Genomic DNA, 23,373 nt, shown 5'->3' on the forward strand with positions numbered 1-23,373 from the left:
TAGTGTTAACTCCTTGACCTTCTTCATGTCTAATTAGACTTTAACTTCTAGCTGCATAAGTTATTACATACTCCCCAGTACTTTAAGGGCAACTTAATTTGTTATAGTGTCGAGTTAATTTATTCAATAGTGTTAACGCAGAGAGGTCATCTTAATCTGATGCCTGTATAGTTGTTCAAAAGAGTCCATGCATGCAGAGGGGTCAGTTTAGCTGAACTGTAGTCTGTCTACTAATATGCAGGCTGCATTCAACATTTTTAGAGTGGTAGAAGACGAAGACGAAGATTCTGGGAATTAAAAGGTAATTGGAATTTGTCTTTAGGTGCTACTTTGAAGCTGTAGTGCAGTTTCAGGAAAAAGAAGATTCAAGTTCAGAATAACAAAAAATCGAAGATATCATTTTAGGCCTTTTTAATTAATATTATATATGGAATTCTAGTCTAGTCATAATTTGGTCAATCTAATCACAAAATATCAAACATGATTAATATTTGAGGTGAAAATAATGATATTTTTGGTTGATTAAACTCCAAAACGAGTATTTTCATGATTTTCCTTGTTTTTTTTTGGTTATATATTGTAATTAATGCATGTCAAATATTCAACAAATGGGGGGTATGAGTTGCTTTCTCAAATAACCCCTGCAGAGGGTTATCTTGAATGCAAAAACACCTAGCTAATACGGCAGTTGAGGTGTTAATTGGTTATTCTAGTCTGTCTACTAATTTGTGGGCTGCAATGGAAGCACTTTCCGAGCAGTAGAAGACCAAGACCAAGACTTAGAGAAATGAAAGATGATGGGAATGAGTCCTGAGTCGTCTTTGAGAACTACTTTGAAGCTGGGATGGGATTTTAAGAACTGGAAAGAAATAATGCAATTCTCAGAGCCATTCAAAACCTGCAGTTTGTACAAAACAGGCTAGTAATGTGTTTCAGTCTTGAATACTGTTTACTCTTCGCCTTCATATTGTCTTTACAAATTAAAACATTCTAACTAGTTCTTTCAGTTATTATATGCACTCATAAAATTAAGGGAAAAGTTATTCGTGTCGAAAATCATATTATCAGGAAAAGGTTGGAGAAGTAGATAATGAATAAGAAAAAACAGTTATTTTTGCATACCAGAAAACTGAAATAATGCTGCATAAGTTCTTAAATATGATGTTATATACACGAAGCATATATGTAAGATAAAGAAGGGTCCGGGGTCCGGTCCCTGATAATAGGTTATTGCAGCAATCTATCGTTGTTTTTAATAGCTGAACTATCTATAGACAACCATTTTAGGTTTCCATCTTTCAGCTATAAAAAAGCACATAAAGATTGTTGCCAACAATCACTTGTCAATACCATCACCCGAAATAGAAATATATACATGCATATTCTTAGCTGAGAGACAATCGCCTAAAAGTACTTTTTTTTGTCAGGTCCTAAAAGTACTGTTAAAAGTATGATTTACAGGTTATTTCTCAATTGACAGCATTTATCAGGCATTCATTGTAATTTCCCTTTGCTATCTATAAATCAAGTTATGAAGCACCTCTATGCTGATTGCTGTTCATCAATCAAGTATCAAGTATTGAAAATCATGTAAAAGAAAAAACTGAAAGTCAAGTCGCAAACTATACAGCGCTTATTCAACCATTTGAAAAGTGTAGTCACTAAATATATACCCGATGCATGTGGGACTCAAAGGATCGGCGGCCTTGCAACAGTTTCTGTAATCTATAGAATAAAAATTGCCATGCAAAAAATTATTTCCGCCTAAACTTACATTCTGCAACTCCTACATAATGACAGTGAAGAAGATACATAATCACCATCTGTCGAAAATAAATCAATAAACGAGTACATAATCACTGGTTCACTACACATTATACTAAATAAACATATGTTTGTTGCCTCTCAAAGACAGCCCCTGCAAAGGCATATAAACATCAAACTTTCGCATCTTAGCTGGAAAATGATACCCAACCGATACAACAAAATTGCCATCATCCCAGAGTGTTAAATATTTTCGACAAATGGAAGCTTAAAAAAATGTTCTAAGAATGCCTTAATCCAAGATGTTGTGGTTGGTTGCAAGACAAATTAAGATGTTCGAGGGTATATATACTGGTAATTTGTAGCGGAATTTCTCCTTCAAATTGGTTGGATGAGAGATCTAGTGACTCCAGCACTGATAATTTTCGTATCATGAATGGTTTGTTGCCTCTGAGATAATTATGAGATAAATTGAGATATCTAAGTGACACTAGATTTCCTGTCGATTCTACTATCTCTCTTTGGAAATAGTTCCTTGATACATAGATGGTTGTGAAAACAGTTAAAATCTTTACCAACTCAACCTCTTCTCCTTTAATCACTAGAGCGGTGGAATCACTGTGATTCATATTTTATATAACTACGATCTATTTTATTCACATCAACATTCAAAGCAATGATTCTCAAGCCAGGAAATGGGTGCTCGATCTTGAACTCTTGTTTATGAAATCATAAAATTGATTTGATCTCAGAACAAGAACTTGGAGATTTGGAAGAGATTCCAAGCACTGCGGGAATGCATCATTTATTACTTCCAAGATCAAGAACCACTAAAGAATCAAAGTCAGAAAAAGAAGAAGGAATGCCTCATTGTAATTTTTTCCATTAAATTCGATTGGGATTTTAGTGGATTGTTTTTAATCTATGAATTTTAATGGATTGTATGTGATTTTGATTTTGTGCGTATTCTTGATAAAATCTCACAGAGTTCACATAGATTTTTTAGGATTTAAGCGCAATGCTTCATAATCTCATGGATTTTAGTGAAATTTCAAAAAACTTAAAATATACTTAAAGATCCCATAAAATTCATCATTTTATGAAATCTAAAAAGATCCATCATCATTGGAATACCATCAAATTTTCATGAATTTTAAACAATCCCAATTGAATACCATGGAATTTCAAAGCATAATTTAAATCCAAATTGGATATCACTAGATTTTATAGCGTAATCTAAAATCCCAATTGAATGCCCCAAGATTTTAATAGATTTTAAACAATCACAATCGAATACGCTTTCATTAATGAAAAAGAATCGTTTAAAATCTCAATCGAATACACCCCCTAATAGTTTCGAGACTATGAAAATTTGACAAGGTTGCAAGAATGGTTCCTAAATGTTATTGTTGAAATATTATAAGTATAAGATCCATAAACGGTCTCCTCTAACACCTTAAAGTTTTAGATGGAATGGTTTTCTACACTAACACCAAAAGAGGAGTTGAGTTTGTAGGACAACTGGAGAGGACACCACTCAAATTATTGTGAGACAAATTTAGAACCGCTAGAGAGATGAAATTACAAATCAAGGAGGGTAATGATCCATTAAGCATATTCGATTGGAGATCCAGATATCCAAAATTATTCCAAGGTAGTTGCTCAATGCTGCCTGCTATTCAGTTGTATGACAGATTCAGATAGTAATATGAGCTCTTACCCACCAACTCCTTTTTCTTATCACAACACGAGTCTCTTCTACTACAACAGCCACAGTCGTAGCAAGGGAAGATCCGTACCCACAACTTGAGAAGTTTAAAACTTTTAAGAATATGCTCGAGCATTTTCTATCATTCTTACAAATTTCGAAAAGCAATATACAAATCGGATACAAGGATAATTTGGGCTCTTATGAAAAGCAAATTTTTTAAAATTCTCAACTCGAATAGGCCTCATAAGCCTATTCCTCCTATGTAGCTGAAGTAGAAACTTATCTCATCACATGTGCACTCCATGTAGCAGTCGCAACGACGACAATATCAAACGAAAACTGCAGCCTACTGATAATCAGTGCAAACACAGAATCTGCAAGACTCAGGGGGGACAATGTAGCAGAAAATGGCAATTTGCAGCACAATCCATCTTCTCCTATATCCGGGCTTGCATCTGGTAATTAAACCAGCTAACCAATGGCTCATCATATGTCGGATACCTCGAAGATGACGGAATTGATGTTGAATCCAGCTCTTCTCAGTTACACCTCTCAGCAAGTCAGTATTTTATTCAATAAACAAACATATGTCAAGATTTTTGATTTCATTATGTTGTTGATTTTCATAAACATGACAATACCTTCAATTTCACCATTGTACAGATTAGTGCCATTTTTGATTTCATGAATTTAAATATATAATTTTTTGATAATTAACATAATTTTTCACATTATCGTTGATAGTATTTGTAGCGCGGACATAATTTCATTACTGAAACACAAACTTGTTAAATGTAAAGTTAAGTTTAGAGCTCTAGTGAAGAATTTTTAATTAAAAGCCCCTCCATATTAAGATATTTTCATATACTTTTGAGGGATTTGCACGCAATTTTTTTTGTATATTTTGGTGCAACCATAGGTGTTGGATTTTAATGAGATATTTCTTATATACTTTTCGGGGACTTGCAAGCAATTTTTTTTGTATACTTTGGTGCATCACAGGACTTTGGGTCGAATTTCGTGTTTAATGAAAAAATATCCACATGACAGGTAATTTGATTATATGTAATTTTGAAATAATTACTTGGCTATTTGTTCATAATAATAATATAAAACAAGAACATTGCAAATTGCAAAAAGGTTAGCTAGCTAATAATTCTTTTTTTTTTTTAATTCTAGTGCATTGTTTTAAGGGGAAGCATATTTGCTTCAAATAAGAATTGAATATTCATGCGGGTAATTAATCGCTCTTATGTTATATAATAATTTTTAATGTTAATATGAAACTAAAGTTTGTGATCTCATCAAATCCAAAACTTTACACCATATAAAAATGAGGCAAACAACCGAGCCAATAATGTAATGAACCAAGAGTAGGTTAATGCATCAAGGTTTACATATGAATTATTGAGACAAATATGTATCCCGACAACAAATGATGATGAGCTTATTGACTAAAAATAATATAATGATAGCAAGACATATAAGTTTACATTGTCAAAAAGAAATAATAAATAATGATGTGACAAAAAAAAATAATGTAATGATACACGAATCCTTCACCTATATTTATGTTGTTATATATTTGTGGGTGACTGAATTTTATAGTAATATAATAAAATATTTTAAAATTTTATAAAATTATATTAAATTTACAATAACGATTCATTAAAAAAATTGAATTTGTATATCTACTAAAATTTACTTATTAAATTTGAGTTATATGCAATTGGCACCCCTTATGTTTGGACATAATGCACATTGCACCTAATAGTTTTGAAAAATACACTTTGCAACCCCAGACTTTTAACCCGTAGACACTTTGCACCCTTTCCGTTAATTTCTGCCGTTACCGTTAACTTTTGCAGGGGCATTTTGGGAAATTTAATTATATTTAATTAAAATTAGACCTTTATTTAAATTTTCTGACCATCTAAACGATATTTTTCGGAAAAACTTAAAGAACGAAAGTTGTAGAGAATAAAAAAATCTTCTTAGAACAATAAAGTTCAAAATTTTAAATAATTATTTAAAAATGATTGTTCATTTTTACAAGATTTCTAATTTTTGAATTTTTTTAGAATAATTATAAAAAGAATTACGAAAATTTTGAACCTTATAGTTTTAAGAAGATTTTTTTATTCTCTACAACTTTCGTTCTTTAAGTTTTTCCGAAAAATATCGTTTAGATGGTCAGAAAATATAAATAAAGGTCTGATATTAATTAAATATAATTAAATTTCCCAAAATGCCCCTGCAAAAGTTAACGGTAACATCAGAAATTAACGGAAAGGGTGCAAAGTGTCTACGGGGTAAAAATCTGGGGTTACAAAGTGTATTTTTCAAAACTATTAGGTGCAATGTGCATTATGTCCAAACATAAGGGGTGCCAATTGCATATAATTCTATATCTGTATACCTAATTGATTAGAAAATAAAGTTAATACAACTTATTAATATGCCCAAGGAAATCAAAATTTCGTACTTGTATGAAAATCTCATTTACCTGCGGAAAAGAGTATTCTTAAGAAGAAACACAGCAAAACTGGTCCAATTGGATGACGCCACCAGTTCAACGGCGGCGATGGAGATCGGAGCTCCGTTGGCGGCAGTTGGAGCTGTTCATATTATACATGAAAGTGAGGTGAGATTAGTTTATATGTTGAAGGATTACAAGCTGTGAATAGCATAATAACACCATACTATGTTGATCAATTCTAACTGTGTTCATGTTGTATTATGTTTCCAATTCCAAGTATGCTCCTTCACTGCCACTCTCAACATTTGCTCAGCTTCACTCCATATCGGCAATTGGGGCAAAACCTATCCTTCGATATGAGGAGACCTCATGCTACACGCAAATGATTTCAGGTCTCTCTCTCTCTCTCTCTCTCTCTCTCTCTCTCTCCTCTCCCTCTCCCTCTCCCTCTCTCTCTCTCTCTCTCTCTCTCTCTCTCTCTGTATAGTTGAATTATTTCATTAGTGGCCGAGTATAAATTAATTAATATATGTATTGTAGCTTGTGTTCTTGTGATTTGCTATTTAGGTGAATTTCATTCTTTTCTGATTCATATCCTCAATCAATTACATGTGAGACGTTCGTTGTGAATCAATGAGACGTTCGTTGTCAATCAATGAGACGTTCGTTGTGAATCATATAAACAGAGGATGGCTTGTGTGAGCTTTAAAGGATTCAGACTCTTTTTTCCCTCTAAATGGCAAAAATTATTTAGGATTATGTTCATACTATACATGTTTTGTTATTTGTTCTAACAGTAGTGAATATGTTTGATAGAGGGAACCACTCAGTTTCCTGGTACTTGTTTCTGAGCAATGCAAACAAATATTTTAGACCCATACAAACTATAAACATGTGGTCATGGAACATTATTAAAGATTTGAAGACTCTATAATTTTTAATAAGGGAAGTGTAAAACTATTATTCGTGTTGTGTTTTAGATAATTTCTTATAAGCAAAGAGTAAGCATTACCCAAAACAATTTTTTGTTTCTTTTGAACAATTTCGGAAAAGCAATGAAAGATCCAAGTCGGTCAATAAATTTCTCCATTACAAATACTGACATTGTCCGTTCATAGAAGTTTGTCATTCATGTCCTTTTACCTTTTGATGATACTGTACAATTGCATAAAAGTAGAATACTAATCGTATTTATCCAACTACTCTTTGGGTCTTATTTTGCTTGCTCTTTATTATTTAAAACCCTATAATCAGCTTTTTCTCTTCTGGCAGATAATTGGTTAATGCTCCCCAGTATTGTTTCTTGCTAATGATTATTTTCCTTACAAGGGTAAAGAAAGAGTTAGAGAGAAAAGGTTTGATATCTCTCTCAAATTTTTTCAAAACCGAAAAGAACTGTAAATAAAGAAACAACCATTATTATTTTAATCTTGACTATTTTGTTGATAAAGGTTGCTTGTATATTTAAAATTTGTATAATTTATTATATCAGTGAATGGTGATATATTTGTAAAGTATATTGATAGTGAAGCAATTAGCATATTCAGTGGTATATTGGCGTACTTGATACAACTAATATGCATTAGTTACGAACACAATAGCAATGCACCAATATAGAAACATATAAAAAATATTAAAGAGTGAATCACATTGGTGACTTGCAACTAAGCTGGAAAAAAGCAGGCGTCTTTTTGTCTCTGTTCTTTGCATGTATCTCTCTAAAAATGGCTTAAATGCTTTTAATTAAAACCTTAGGTTTCCCTGTAGTTTTTTAGCCAAGGTACTTGTATTTCCTTAATGAACCAAGATGTCCGCTTAATATTTCCACAGATCATATTTTCTTCTCTGACATGTATTTATGTTGTCATTTTGTGTGTATCCATTTCTATTATTCAAGTTACAACCTGTAAAATGTACTGCTTGTTTCCTGCCTTCTGCCGTGCAACTAGAAAGTCTGAGGCTACTCTTTGGTAAATACGCATGCTGTTTATGAAATATACAAATATGTTTTCGTTTAATTTTTTGCTAAATATAAGGTCATAATTAATCTTGAGGTTCAACTTTGTTTTGGAAGAATCATTTTCGTTAACTTCTACTTCTTGTAGAGTGTCACTGTATAACTTTGCATGGATTGGAGCGTATCTTGCTGTCATTTATTAATAGATTTTCATTTATATAAACAATGGTTGAGCCCTTTCCTATTTATTAAAGAATAAAGATAATTTATTTGTAATACATTTACTATATGATTCTGCACAAGGCTATCTCAAATTTTAATATTGGTATATGGTATAGGAGTCATAGAGTTTCCCACTATCCTTTCCTGATATAGATAAATAAATAATAAATATGCGCGCGCCCACACACACACACACACATATATATAATATTGATAGGGATGATAATTTTATGTGGATACACGACTGTTATAATTCAATAAAATAGAATAAAACCTGAACTTTGGGATTTGGTTTTTGATAATAACTTGAGGGGTTCGGTTTGGGTTGGTTTTTCAATGTGAACGAAAGCCCAAACTAAACCTGACCCAATCTGAAGCCCAAATATATGTATAATATACTAATAGACTTAAATCTTTCAGCTCTCTAGGTTTGTTCCAGTCGCCTCCACCAGTCCACCAATAACGTATCCACCTTTATCATTTTTGGTTTCCATTTTCTTTGCATTTCTAAAGAAGAATATCTTTTATTGTTGTCCCTGATGTAGCATATCTCCGATCTAGTCTATCACGATTACTCAGGTATATGTCTGTTGTAATGGTTTGTTTTTTGTAATGTTTAGGAACAAGCTACTAGATACAAATCTGTGCCCAGATGTGTTGTTTATAAGATCTATAGATGTTGATAATTACCATTTTAAGCGATAGGTCTGTCCGCAATCAAATTATGAAGGAAAGACCAAATTAAGAGTCGAGGTCTTTTAATTTGCTGAAAACATTTATGGCGCGCGCACACACACACACACATATATATATATTATAGAGAGAGAGAGAGAGTGAGTAAAGTTCCTTGGAGTCCTCATTCTTCAAAATTAGATGAAATATAATATAGTGGTTTTAATTTAATTTTATTTTTTGTTCAACAATATTTTTAAACATCTAACAAGCTAAAGTTTATGTTCTACAATGTAATCAATGTGCACAACAATTAATTTTATAAACCGCGGGACATATTAAACATATTTTAGAACATAGCGTCTAGCAATTTATAAAAACAATTGTTATGCATATTGATTACGTTGTAGAACATAATCTTTAGTTTGTCGGATGTTTAAAAATATTGTAGAACAAAAATAAATAAATTTAAAAGGAGACTATATTTTATCGAATTTTAAAGAATGAGGACTCCAAGACTCTATAGAAATGAGGACTCCAAGGAACTTAACTCTCTCGATCTCTCTCTATATATATAACCCTATATGTATATATATTTACTTTTTTATATAAATTTCCACTCAGGAAACAATGTGGTTATGCATACCTTTTTTGGGTCATGGTACAGTTCAATGGTTTCAATGATTAAGTGGTACATCGTGAAGCTAATGAAGTTGAACTATTTAATATGATAAGTATTTATTGTCAGCCACAAAAAGCTATACAACTTTTACTTGAACTATCTAGATGCAAAACCTGGTTTTTGATATCTGCATTCCATATAGTATTTCCGCTGATGAGCTAAGAAAGCTTTGGTACCAATAAGTGAACTTGAACTTTCTGTCTATTTAGGTCTTGATTATACTACTAAACGGAAAACAAGCATTTCTTTGAATTTCTGAAAGGTTATAGAAGATATCCCGGTTCCGTTCAAACATCACCACCTCTGGAGCTATGAGCAAGGATGTTGATATAATAAGCACTTTGCCAGATGACCTTCTAGGTCGCATCATTTCTCTTCTTCCCACAAAGGATGCAATTGGTACTGCTGTTCTCTCTTCAAGATGGAAAAATCTCATGGATTTTGTCCCAGTTCTTGATCTTGCTTGTCACGTTCCTACAGCTGGCTTTATAGATACTGTGAAAAAGTTATTACCAAGTACTAGCAGCTCAGCAAATACTCAAGTTATCCAAAACCTCCGGCTGCAAATATGTGAATGTCATTGGTGCATTGTTCCGGTTCATGTTAATAGATGGGTTCGTTCAGCAATTGAACGTAAAGTGGTTCACCTTGATGTTTGTCTTCCTGACTTCGTTAGTGGCACAGTTGCAAATGATATGATATTAGCTTTGCGTATCATAGCATCTGATTCACTACAGACTCTAAATATCAGGGGAGGGTTGGGTCTATGCATGCCCTGTTCGACAGGATCTTTTAAGAACCTGAAAACATTTAACCTCAGGATAAATAATCCAGATAAGGAGATACTGGCAAACTTGTTCTGTAGTCTTCCTCAACTTGAAGAGTTGTCGGTTGAGGCAACATTTTCAATGATCAGGCCTGGGGATATGAACATCTGCATTAATATCATTGCACCTGCTTTAAAGCAGTTATGCTTATGTATCAATCAAAAAGATTATCACGATGTTGATTTTAAGATACTGATCGATACTCCGATGCTTAAATATATATTTCTGGGAGATGACTTTTTGGCTGCCTACTTGGTCAAGAGCCTACCTTGCATTGTCATAGCGACATTGGCCATAGGGATGAATCTCTATCATGAGGACCGTGTTTTTCGTGCAATTGAGCTTCTCAGGAGACTTTCTAATGTTAAGTATCTTTCAGTTACAAGCGATGCTTCAGCTGTGAGTGAACATTGCCTTCGATCACCAACTACTATTAGTCTATTAGATAATTTTCAACAGAATTCCCAATTTTACATGTTTTATGTGTTTTTTCATTGATATTTTTGGTCTGTGATAATTTGGTTTTACTTTCATTGCAGGCACTGGATTGGGCTGATCAAGATTTTCCCATATTACACGGTGTGACAGACTTGGAATTGGATGATGTGTCTCTTTCTGGCTTCTCACTGATACCAAAGTTTCTCAAGAGTGCACCAAATTTGAAAAATATTGTCGTAACAATACAGGTAATGTTATCTACCAAGCATGCTTGAACTATATAAAGTGTTTAATATTCCCTTAGAAGTTAGAATCCTTGTCTAATATTTCTTTGTTTGTCACTAGCCGGAAGTCGATCTTACGGGTTGGTCTTGGATTTCACCTGAGACTTTGCCGACTAGCTTGTCACATCTTGAAAACTTTGAGATCAAGGAAGCCGAGACCATCAGCGATGAACCCAGTTTTGTTACCATGATCAAATACATAATTGAGAATGCGAAAGCCCTTAAGATGTTTACAATTTATGGATATAGCATCATGAAGTTCTAGTGGGTTGTCTCCTGCAACTTAGAAGTAAACTCTTTCTATTGTTGGCCAATTACGCTTCGGCGTCTGGTTTTTTGGAATTGTTAGTAGCTAAATAAATGCTCCAAGACAATACTGTTACAATGTTATGTTTTTGAAACATGGTCGAATTTTGTGATATATGCTGGTTTGAGCCTGATGGGGAGTAGTTTGGCTTTATACTTTCTAGTGTGGTTAGTAATTCATCTTTTCCCATTTTTCTGTTAAGTTCCAAGTTGAGCTTTATCTATAAGCATTCATCTGTGGATTTATATGATGGCCCCATTGTTGAATGCTTACGTAGTTACCACTTGAGCTAATTGATGATATGCGATGAGCTCGCTCGCTCGCTCCTTCTCCCACACTCGCTCTGCCCCCACCGCGCTCTCCCTCCCCGGGAGGGGGAGATGTAAGATTAGTGTTATCCCCCCCCCCCCCCCCCCCCCCCCCCCCCCCCCCCCCCCCCCCCCACACACACACACCAGATGTAGATTAGTGTCATACAGTGTGCAAAGGTGGCCTCTGAGTCATTTGAAAAAGTTTGTGTTTGATGCAACACTACCTTAGCTTGAGTTCAATGTCCTGTTTGAGTTCATCTGTGAAAACAGGGCCTCTTGTATGCTGCAGATGCCAAGTTCATTAAAAGTTGCTGCACTCTCACCAACACTGAAAGCCCGTCTTGGATACAGCCTTATCTGTGCAGAAGTAAAACACATTTGATTCCAACTATCATAAGATATCTGTTTAAGGAATGAATACATTGTGTTGCATCATTTTGTGGCCAACATCAACATAATGCTTTGCTTCGTGAAGTTGAGCGAGACCAAGGATCGTTATTTCATTTATCTGAATCATCTTTCGAACTCTTTGACTCATTGACAGGAGAGTTTCATTGCCCTTTAATTTTTTTTATACTGGTCATGTCAACAGCCCCCTGTTGTTGAGGTGTTGTGACGAGTCTTTCGAACGAAATTCATCTTGTATGCTAAATTTTTCCATTATATATTTTGTAAATAGTATAATGTAACGTAATATTTAATAAAGATAACTCAACAAGACATAAAATAATAATTAAGTATGATACAAGATTTCTATCTTAGAAATAAAATAATAATTAAGTTTGATACGAGATTTCAAAGAGCGAAGAACATGTAGATGAAGAATCCAAAAATATGTATACTGAAGCAATCACAAGTCACCGGAATAATAGCCGATAAGTCAACACTATAATTGAGGCATACAAGATTACGTGCACTTTAAATTACGTGCCCAAAGTCAACTAGTTCATCTAATTTGGGATGGAGGGAGTACAAGATTTCAAGACCGAAGAACATGTACATGAAGAATCAGATAATCTGTAAACTGAAGCATTCACACAAGTCACTGGAATAAATTTATTAATATGTTCAAGTCTTAGTGAAGAATAAAATTCAGAATGTCTCAGGAAACAACACTCCCTACAGATAGTGCCAGTGGATTCTGATTATTTATAATCACCAAGCGGAACATTTTTAATCTGAAACAGACTTGATCATATTTATTCAACAAAGATGGTATAAAAGTTCTGTTTTTGTGTTAGTCATTTGTGAACAAACTAATCATATTTATTTTTATTCGTTAATTACATTGCTTTCAATTATTTTTTCGTAAGTTATGGATTGAATATTACTATTAGTTTGTACTAAATGAATCTCGATGCACAAATGACTCATATTAGTGCGGTATAAGCTAAATACCTTTAATATTTATTAATTTTGATATCTAAATTCCATATTTATTGTTATCTTTGTAAATTTAAATCAATCAGCATTATCCAATTACACATATTTTTTATAATCATGAACCCAAAATACTCCAACTTAATTCGAGACATTATGGATGAAGTTGTCGGGTTGTGTCTCATTTTGTCGGTCCTAAAATTAATATTTTGTAAAGAATTAATATCATATATTCTTAAAATATAAATAAATTAGTAGATCGGACTTTTTTAGATTTTGTAAATTTATATAATTTTACAATTTTGTCCATAAAATAATAGTTTTATAATATATAAAAATATCTATTACCGAATAAGTTAAAAATAATTTACTAAACAAATATACATATTTTTTTAGGTTATTATTTATTTAACAAATATATGAATGTAATCTAACATGTTTATACAAAGTCTAATGTAGGGCTGTTTAACGAACCGAGCTGTTCGCGAACAAGCTCGAGCTCGGCTCGTTAAGAGCTCGTTCGGCTCGGCTCGTTAAGTTAACGAGCTCGAGCTCGAACACAAAAAATTGTTCGTTAAGTAAACGAGCTCGAGCCGAGCTTTTAGTATGTTCGGCTCGAGCTCGGCTCGAGCTCGGCTCGAGCTCGTTCGGCTCGAGTTCGGCTCGTTAAAGCTCGAAAAAATGTAATATTTTCGGGGTTTTTTTATAATTTATATATGTTATTGGACTCAGAATTCAACATAATATATATATATATTTTAGTGATGTAAACAAAATTTTAGGAAATAATAATTTTATTTGGTTTTTAACAGGCAAGTAGAAGTTTGACTAGTACCGCTAACTAGTGTTTAATCCTAATTTAGTGTTTCAATATTTTAAAAAATATTTTTTACCGATCCAACTGTATGGATGTTAACATATATACATTTTAGTGATATAAACAAAGTTTCAAAAAAATTGAAATTATTAGGTTTGCTATTTTAAGAGTCAACTAGCGGTTTGTCCTTATTTTTTTTCTGGCTCGGCTCGACTCGACTCGACTCGGCTCGGCTCGTATTTGTTCGCGAACAAGCTCGTGTTCGGCTCGTTAGTTAACGAGCCGAGCTTGAACACAATTTTTGTTCGATTAAAAAACTCGGCTCGGCTCGGCTCGTCAGAAAAAAAATTAAAGCTCGGCTCGGTTCGGTCAAAACTCGGCTCGGCTCGGTTCGTGAACAGCTCTAGTCTAATGCACGTTGGATTTGACAAAATCCGATATCAAACTGGTAAAGGATGAAAATCTTGTTCTAATGTATTTGAACTCCGAATACAAATCGAATTTTAAGAAATTTGAAATCAACAAGGATCGAGAGCCTGGGTATATCCATACAATCTATCTACTCTCTGCAACATACTAACAAACAACAGTATAAATAATTAGTGCACCAATGGATTTGGAGGTGGTAAAGGTGATCAAGCAGTGTGTTAGTGAAGGTGCTGATGCTAATTACATTCGTAAAAATATCTTGCCTGGATTTATTCATAATTTTTGGACTCCATTCATAGCTTCGAATCCTGATAGTTATAAACACATTGTGGAGACAACTTTGGAGCTTGCAAACAAAGTCGGAGCTGCTGAAATTTTAGAAAGAATTGTTGAAGGACTAGAAGATGAGAGTGAAACATACAGAAGAATGGCGGTGGAGACAATCGGGAAGGTTGTAGATGAGTTTGGTGCATCGGACATCGATGTTCCCTTGGAGCGCCTTTTGGTTTATGGAATCCTAAGTGCATTCATTGAGCAGGACAGCGAAGATGATGCTGATGTGATGCTTAATGGTTTTTGCGTGGTTGTGAATTGAAGCCTTACATTGTCATAACATGTCGTACAATTAAGTGGTGTTTAAGCGACAAGAGGGCGGTGGTGAGGAAGCAGGGAGCTGAGGCTGTTTCGCGGATTCTAGTGGTCTTGAAAGAGTGTGAGGAGGAGCGGTTGATGGGGTATCTCGGGGTTGTTTTATTTGAGTGTTGTTTTCTGAGGGAAGAAAGCCATGAGGTCTTGGCGTCGATGCTGGGAGCACTGAAAGCAATTGGTAATTCTATTGATTTGACAAGCGTGATCCCATCGTTCAGAGATTTGGTTACACGATTGACACCACTAATGGAGAGTCGGTATGAGAACGAGAACGTTCAGGATTTAATTGCTGATGTGCGGGATTTGAGCTTCTCAGAACAAAAGCACAAGATATAGAGCGTCTCACACGGTGTTCGCTAAATTGGATTCATAGTATATTGTGTAAAATTTGTTGAACTTGTAAGGCATTGTACTTCAATGTCATTCATTATATTGGTTGACTATATTTTAAGAATAATATATTATTAATATTTTAGGTTGTATAATAAATGACATGAAATCTTCTCATAGATTTTTTTTAGATACGTAGAGGTTCGACAAATATAGCTAACCGGAGGTTGATTATATTTATAGACAAGAGAAATGTACTATTTGAGTTGAATTTTTTGCATAATATCTATTAGTTTTAATTATAATATGTATTAACCATTTTTAACTAAGGCTTCTACATGATTGGAGATGCTCTTAATTCCTAAAACTGAATTCATAATGAGAGATGTTTTACTTCCAACCATCTGTCTATTCAAAAATTTATCTATATGTATTGAGTTTGGTTGTCTAATTGATGATATGCTATAAGCTTCTCAGATTAATGTGAAATTCAGTTTACCAGTGAAGCCGTGGTTGGTCCAGGCCTGAGTGCGAGTAAATAAAAAACAGAGCAACAAATGAGTCACGTATACTCTGCCACATCGCTGAAATTCCCTAGCAATAGCTCTACTAAGAGCAACCATTGAAAACCCTTAGCTAAAAAGTGATGTGGCATGCTATAAATAAAAAAATTTAGCCAACATCTCGAAAACTCATACTCCAACCATATCGAGCTGTTATCTATAATTTTAGCCAACCTCCTATGGATGGTTAAATTTGTCGAAAATTTACATGTCTGTAAAAAATCTGTAGGAAGATTGCACATCATTTATTTCCATATTGAACTGATATATTCTATTTTAACAATCTAAAATATTAACAACATACTATTTTTAAATTATAACAAACCAATATAGCCAATATCATTGAAGCAAAATGTGTTACAGGTTCAGCAAATTTTACATAATGTCTTACAAGTCCCATTTAGTCAACGATTATAGCAAACACCATTAGGGATGCTCTTACAAGTTCAGCAAATTTTACATATTCTCATTTAACCAACGCCGTTGAAGATGCTCTAGGTAAGATCATTATATTCTGCATAAGGAGGATAATTTGGTTGTTTGGTAATCCGCTTTCTCAATCTTTCTGTTAAAATCTGATTCCGGCAATAAAGAACTCCTTACTTTGTCTAATACAATCTTCATCACTACCAACCTTCAGCTTTGGTGCCTCGTAGTTAGCCGTTTCTTAAAAGATATACTGCAAGCATTTAGGTGAAGGTCTCCATTATAACAAAAATTGAACATAGAATCAGAAACGGACTTTTTTCCTCTCGATTGGCTTATGCCTGGGCGTGTCCGATAATGCTGCTCCTTGCAGAGAAGATTTGTATACCGCTCAAGAGATACCAGACTACAAAGCACCAGTGGTAGAAAATTTGGTTTTTCGTTTCGCCAACATCATGGGAACTACACAAAACGAGGAAGATGTAAGTTCGAATGTCTAGTAACTTAATCATACACTGAAATCTCCTCAGGGTACCAGAAACTCTTGATTCAACGGTATCTTCCTCACTCCTTTTTAGGGATTTGGAAAGTTCAAATCTTGCTAGAAAGGTAGGTGTGTGAGTGTAATTAATCTTCAGGAAAGTAATCAATCTTCTCATGTTACTCCATCTCTCCCAATTTATAAGTCCTTTTTGCTTTTTCAAGAGTCAAATTGACTAATTTTTGATCGATTATTAAAAAATATTTATTTGTTGTTTTACAAAATAAAAAATTACATATTAAAGTAGACTTGATTTACTTTTTGGTGATACTTTTTTAATTTTTTTTCAATTATATAATATCTATATAAATTATAAAATTATTAACTTTATCATATAATATAAGTATGAAAATGTTTTATGAAAATCAATATTATTGGAGATCGTTTATATTTTATCGGTTGGATGATCAGGATCATCACGATTGTTTTTTTAAAATAAAACATACCGTACTGTAGATACAAATATACGTTTTAGTTTTTAATATTTTTACAATATCTATATCTATCTATATCTATATATCTATTCTATATATTCTTAATTCCTGAACACAAACAAAATGGTAAAAGACTGTTTATACCCTCCAACAAAATTACCATTCAGTTCAAAGATGGGGATGTTTCTGTCTTTTAAACGCAACGCTGGATGATCCAAACTCGGCCGGGACTTGAATAGAGTTCAATTTCAAGTGAATCTGGATTAACCCATGGATATACGGGTCCTCTCACAAAAATAGTACGGCACAATCAGGTTCCGGTTTGTTCCACAATTTCAGCCGTGTGATGAGCTTCCGCTGAGAATTCAAATTCGGTAGTTAATTATGATCTCTTTTACCTGCACAGTCTCGACAAGGTCGTATTGTTCGAGTATCTTTGTATGATGGACAAGTATGGTTTGAAGCGGCCTCCTCTATCTCCACTGTCACCGTCGTCTATACAACGAGGTGAATCTCTTTGATCACAGAGCATTTTACGTACTCATTTGGGTTTTTGTGAGCGATCGTTGTCTTCACTTTCTGTGTTCATGCAGGACAAAGGAGGCGTATTCCTGCTAATGAGTCTAGCGATGGGTATGGAAGCCGGGTTTGCAAAGAGAATCAACACCCAAATCTAACTGCACAAAAAAGTACTCCTGGAGGTACCCCGTTTACTCTGAGTAATTCAATTTTGTTAAGACGATCCCTAAGTCCGGAAATGCGTTGTCAAATATAAACTTAACTGCTTATATATCTTATGCGCCAGACAGCGTTCTCACGGTGGAAAATGAGTACAACTTTGTCAGAGAAGGTTGCCTTTCTCATGGTAAAGTTATGCATGTCAGAGGTCTTAATTATTCATAGTTAAAGTTTCCGAAAAGCCATGTGGAAATAGTGTTAGTCATATTATATTTGTTCTTATTTCTAACTTGATTTTTGTTATTCCGTATTTACATCATATACGCAGAATCAAGAAATGGAAAGAATAGCAGTCACAGCAAACCATGTGCGAGCCTGAGTGGTCAGTGCTCTACCTTTGTGCATATATTTCGAAATATATTTGGCAAGTACTTTTTATTTGCCGCCGTGATCATGTATATTCATACTACTTTGGTTTTATAAATTTGCAAATTTTATGAAGAAACTAACAGAATTCACTCCCAGAAGCACTTAGTTGATGAGTTTAAGTGCTGGAAATCACAATATCTGAGCAAACTTAATTTCACACAAGCCTCACTACTAAGGGGGGTGTATTCGATTGGGATTTTAATGGATTGTTTTTAGTATATGGATTTTAATGGATTGTATGTGATTTTGATTTTGTGCGGATTCTTGATAAAATGTCGTAGAGTTGATGGGATTTAGGTACAATGCTTCAAAATCCCATTGATTTTGATGAGATTTCAAAAAACTTAAAATACACTGAAGAATGCCACAAAATCCATCATTTTATGAAATGAAAAAAAATCCATCAGCATTTGAATACCATCAGATTTTAATGGATTTTAAACAATCCCAATTGAATACCATCGGATTTTAAAGCATAATTTAAAATCCCAATTGAATACCACCAGATTTTGTAGCATAATTTAAAATCCCAATTGAATACCTCAAGATTTTAATGGATTTCAAACAATCCCAATCGAATACCCTCGGATTTCATGAATGCAAAAAAATGCTTTAAAATCCCAATCCAATACACCCCTCTAAAACATAGCACCCGAAATTCATCACTATATTTTAAACGACAAACAATCCAGTGGCAAAGAAAGAGTAATGCGCATTCTCACCAAGTACATAGTTTTTTTGGAGTTTTAGTATGCATGCTCCATCCTTTTCTCCTCAAAAAAGTATGGAGGAAAAGCATTAGGAACCACTCTGGCAAAAAAAACTACTTCCAGATATATAATTAGCAATCTTAAAGTGCTGCAATGTCTCATGAGGATCAAGTGGTCTTGGTTCTACATCTTTAACATGTCTGCAGAAACAACAAGTGCATCTGCTATCCTGTAAAATAAAAATAGAAGCAAATTGATCATCACTGAGAATTAGCACTGTGAATTAGCGATAAAAATTCACAGGCTAATAGTGGAACCTCTTTCGGTAATATTAACATCAAGCCTAGGCTTTTTTTAATTGTGAACTCTTTTTCCACCTAGCATATTTCCCTCTTGACTAATCGATGGTTATTCCACTCATAGGTACTACTCAGGATTTTTGCACTCCTTTGCAAAGGAGGTTGCGTGATGTTGATTTATCTGGTACTATATTTAGATTTCCAGACAAACAGTCTCCCATGACACGACAACTCTTTGAAAATAAAAATAGTAATCAAAATGTGGTTTTGCAGCTGTAACCCATCGAACACCTCTGGCCAGGCTTATCGAGATGCAGTCAAGTAAGCAAACCAGGACTGGCCGTTTTCAACTCCCCGCTTCTAACATCTTGCCACGCTCAGTGCATGATCCAAAGGCAAGTGCACAGCACCTCCGCAACCACGTTCATCAGAGTAAGTACAATTCAGACTGTACGATTCAGTGAAGACACACGACTTGGATAATTGATACAAAATTTGTGGACCTCTTTGTACTTCAGGTATTCGCAATGATGCTTCAAGGACAATAAGCCTAATTCATAATCACAGCATTGACAGTACTTCAAAAAGGAAAGCGCATAATGGCGTTGATTCGAGGTCTCAAAGTGGTAAGGATGACGATGTAACAGTGATTGTTCCCGAGCCAGGACAGCTAGGTGTGAAAATCTTCTCATTATGTTTATGTATTCCACCCTATAATTGGACAGCCCGTCACTGAGACAGTCTAATATATACCTTAAATATGTGCAGAATGGTTTCAGAGTGACTCACAACGTGGAGTCAGGAATCTGATGGAGTCCTTCAACTCAGCATGTACAACCGAAGCCGGAACATCAGCCACACCAGGAGCTCCACCTATGACTGGCAACAATTCATCACAAACAGAAGAAGGTTCCCCACATTTCTACAAATTAAACAATCAGATAAAATTCTAGATGTCAATTATTTACTCTGTGATTTTTAAGTCCTGAATTTTCTGCAGGCGGAACATCAGCAAGATTGGATGAAAACTTCGATGGTAATTAAGTTATCATATTATGTATTACAGTAGAATACTATGCATTGTTATTATTTTAGTATTTGTTGACACTGTTAGCTCTTTGTTGCAATACAGGAGCCGAAGGTGATGAAGCGGTCCAGGATGAAGGTAAGATACAATAAAATACAAATGATGTTATAATAAAATACTGTGATGAATCCCCAATGTTTATAAATTTCCTAGGCAGACTACACATCCAGCACCTAAGCACAGTAGATCAAACCAGCAGCTCATACCAAGGACCTGAAACTAACAAGATCCATAAAATATTATTTTAAAATAATATTTTAAAATAATTTTTTTTTTAAAATAATAAAATACTGTGATGAAGATACAATATTATTTTTTTAAAATAATAAAAGGGTGACCTAGGCAATCACTTAGCAGCACTAACAAGATCCATACAATATTAATTTTAGTGTGCGACTATATATCTTATATTATTCTGGGTACTTGGTGATATCTGGTATAATTTCTTAGATTGTAGAGGACACTATGTGCACGATGACCTGAGTGATACTAAAGAAGCTAAACCAGGTCCTGATGTTTTTACACCTTAACTTTTCCTGACATTGCAGTAGCATTATACCATGTGATTATATTTGCCTCTTTTTCTTTCTTCTTCAGATCTGTGGGATGGGTATATGGATCTTGGACCACCAACCAGTGTCTGCCGCAAGTGCAATTCTATCATGTGGAACGAGGAGCGTAATAACAAAAGCCGGCGCAATAGTGAGCCTACATTTTCGCTGTGCTGTAGAGATTTACATCCATTTTCTTCCAGTTTACATCCATTGTACGGAAGATTGACAAAAAAATAAACAATGGAAAGGGACCATTCTGCTTCAAGCTTAATGGCCAGAATCACCATTTTCTTGGGACACTCATACCAACAGAGGGTCAAAGTCCAAAGTTCTGCCAGCTATACATATACGATACTGAGAATGAGGTTCAGAATTGCATTGATGCAGTCAACGACACTGAAGAGGATGGTTGAAATTTCAGCCACTAAGATGATCTCAAACAAGCTCAAGGTTTGTTTACAAACTAAAGTTCAGTCTTCTATTCTACATGCATTCGTGAGTATAAGTTATAATTTGTCTTATAACATTCTTGACAGAATCAAACAAGTACCGAGTTTCCTGAAGAAATTAGAGCTATAACAGGCAAAGAGCTCAGGCTTAAGTTGCTTATCAGTGAAGATAATGTTAAGGTGAATAGCAGACTGTTTTTTGCTGTGGACGCCGTTGATGCAGATGCTCCTGTCTCTGCTATTTGCTCGGTGTCGGGTACATCGAGCACACCGTCCTCTATTACCAATGTAAGTACTTTTAATAAACTGGAGAGAGCATTTTCATTTTCATATTAATTAAGCTCCATAAAAGACATAAAGTGATTTCCTAGGACAAAATCTTTACTTGCAGAGTTCTGCCGTGAAACATTTAGAAGAGACTGAGACACCATCAACCTCAAAATCTTCTACCAAGAGGGTGAAAGTGGTTGGTTTTTTCTTGATGCCTGATATTCATTCATTTATTACACGCATGTATTTGTGTTTAAAACCTAACCGAATACCTACACTATGTAAAATTGCAGGAACTGTGAGTTCCACTGCTGCTAATAAAAGGTGGATCCATTTGCTGCGTCCCACGCTTTGCATGAGAAGCTCTCCCTTGGATCCTCCCATTTCGTTGCTGCTATCCAGTTTCTATTATTATTCTCTGCGCAATGGATATTGTTAAACTTAGTTGTGTTTGTCTAAGGATTTCTATTTTTTATTGGTGTTTCTCTAAGGATTTCTATTACTTATTGGTGTTTGCTTAAGGATTTATATTATTGTTAATAAGTTCCATTTGCAATAAGTCTTTGTATACAATGTTTTTACGAGATAGAGCTTTCTCCATTAGAAAGAAGTGATATAATAATGCTGGAGGCCATTACCTTCTTCTCGATCATCAGGTTGATAAAGACTTTTATACTAATACAATCTATAACATTTTTAATTCAAGTTCACGGTCTTGAACTCCTGATTTTGCTCATAACTCGGGCCAAATGCCATTACAACCTACCCAGATATCAGGTGAAAACTCAGATTTTTAAGATTAGTGCTTTGTATTTGGAGCTTTTAGTGATTAGTACCTTAACAATTATCCGAGTTTCTGTTCTAATTTTATTATGGGATTTTACCTCTCATTCTTGGCAGCTCAAAGTGAACAAAATGTGCACAACGTTCACTTTTGTATCTGGGTAAACAATTCCTCACTTTAATCACTTTTTCTCATTTTAATCATAAATCGCAGACGCGCAGTGTGTAAACATTTGATCTAACAGCGCTGCATGTCATTACTTTTTTCTTAATCATCAGGTTAATAAAGACTTTTATACTAATACTATTACGGTGATGCATCAACCGAGATTGTAGGTTCCAATATTACACGATATACTTGGTCTCGATCTACTAATGGAACAGATGGCCTCAATCTTTCAACTAAGGCACCACATATTTGTGTTTTCAGATGCTTAATCATATTCAACAACTACTGTCTTGCGGATCCATTATGAGAAATTGAGTCCAATGACTAATTTCAATATATTTTCCTACACAGGCACAACCATTCTTGGTGGAAGCCAGGGAAATTTCTTTTCTGCAGCAAAGCAAGTTTATGGCTCTTTTCTTTTCTGTGTAGACCATTGTCTCCTTTAATTCAAGCAAATAGTTAGTGAGATAGAGTTTTTTCGCTTCATTACTAAAAAGATTTAGATACCATTAGAATAACACAACTATGGTGTTTACGTTTCGTAAAATTGTGGAATCAAAGAGTCAGCGAAAGGGACACGTAACAAAATACAGTTAATATGAGATTATTGGATATGAACATTTTTTTATTTTTTTATTTTTTTATTTTTTTTAACGTAGGAACCCGCAGCCGCTACTCTTCGGGTGCGCACTGGGTAAACCCACGAGATTATTGGATATA

At 34.4% G+C, this 23,373-nt stretch overlaps 3 protein-coding genes across 10 annotated transcripts; all 3 read left to right on the forward strand.

Annotated features, from left to right (window-relative positions):
* Window positions 1-5,950: 5,950 nt before the first annotated feature.
* LOC108197989 (F-box/LRR-repeat protein At4g14103) lies at window positions 5,951-11,498 on the forward strand. Of its 5 annotated transcripts, none has more exons than XM_017365741.2 (6): window positions 5,951-6,119; window positions 6,232-6,346; window positions 7,227-7,309; window positions 9,697-10,713; window positions 10,854-11,000; window positions 11,098-11,498. In XM_017365741.2, exons 4-6 carry the CDS (start codon window positions 9,799-9,801, stop codon window positions 11,299-11,301), a joined length of 1,266 nt encoding a protein of 421 aa, XP_017221230.1. In that variant the 5' UTR covers window positions 5,951-6,119; window positions 6,232-6,346; window positions 7,227-7,309; window positions 9,697-9,798; the 3' UTR covers window positions 11,302-11,498. The 5 variants fall into 5 exon arrangements, with proteins under 5 accessions (XP_017221230.1, XP_017221231.1, XP_017221229.1 ...); XM_017365742.2 differs by having other exon boundaries at window positions 9,750-10,713; XM_017365740.2 differs by lacking the exon at window positions 7,227-7,309.
* A 2,963-nt stretch (window positions 11,499-14,461) lies between these two features.
* Window positions 14,462-15,264, forward strand: LOC135148492 (uncharacterized). The gene is made up of 2 exons (XM_064083736.1): window positions 14,462-14,863; window positions 14,911-15,264. Exons 1-2 carry the CDS (start codon window positions 14,462-14,464, stop codon window positions 15,262-15,264), a joined length of 756 nt encoding a protein of 251 aa, XP_063939806.1.
* A 2,194-nt stretch (window positions 15,265-17,458) lies between these two features.
* Window positions 17,459-23,196, forward strand: LOC108197994 (uncharacterized). Of its 4 annotated transcripts, XM_064082470.1 has the most exons (15): window positions 17,460-17,729; window positions 17,816-17,923; window positions 18,028-18,087; window positions 18,229-18,282; window positions 19,463-19,522; window positions 19,612-19,770; window positions 19,857-20,012; window positions 20,107-20,247; window positions 20,339-20,374; window positions 20,471-20,503; window positions 20,876-20,932; window positions 21,023-21,429; window positions 21,516-21,716; window positions 21,820-21,894; window positions 21,992-22,347. In XM_064082470.1, exons 1-12 carry the CDS (start codon window positions 17,663-17,665, stop codon window positions 21,214-21,216), a joined length of 1,125 nt encoding a protein of 374 aa, XP_063938540.1. In that variant the 5' UTR covers window positions 17,460-17,662; the 3' UTR covers window positions 21,217-21,429; window positions 21,516-21,716; window positions 21,820-21,894; window positions 21,992-22,347. The 4 variants fall into 4 exon arrangements, with proteins under 4 accessions (XP_063938542.1, XP_063938543.1, XP_063938540.1 ...); XM_064082472.1 differs by lacking the exon at window positions 18,028-18,087 and having other exon boundaries at window positions 17,459-17,729; XM_064082471.1 differs by lacking the exon at window positions 20,876-20,932 and having other exon boundaries at window positions 17,461-17,729.
* Window positions 23,197-23,373: the final 177 nt, after the last annotated feature.

The sequence above is a fragment of the Daucus carota genome, chromosome 8, assembly GCF_001625215.2.
Source record: "Daucus carota subsp. sativus chromosome 8, DH1 v3.0, whole genome shotgun sequence".
NCBI lineage: Eukaryota > Viridiplantae > Streptophyta > Magnoliopsida > Apiales > Apiaceae > Daucus > Daucus carota.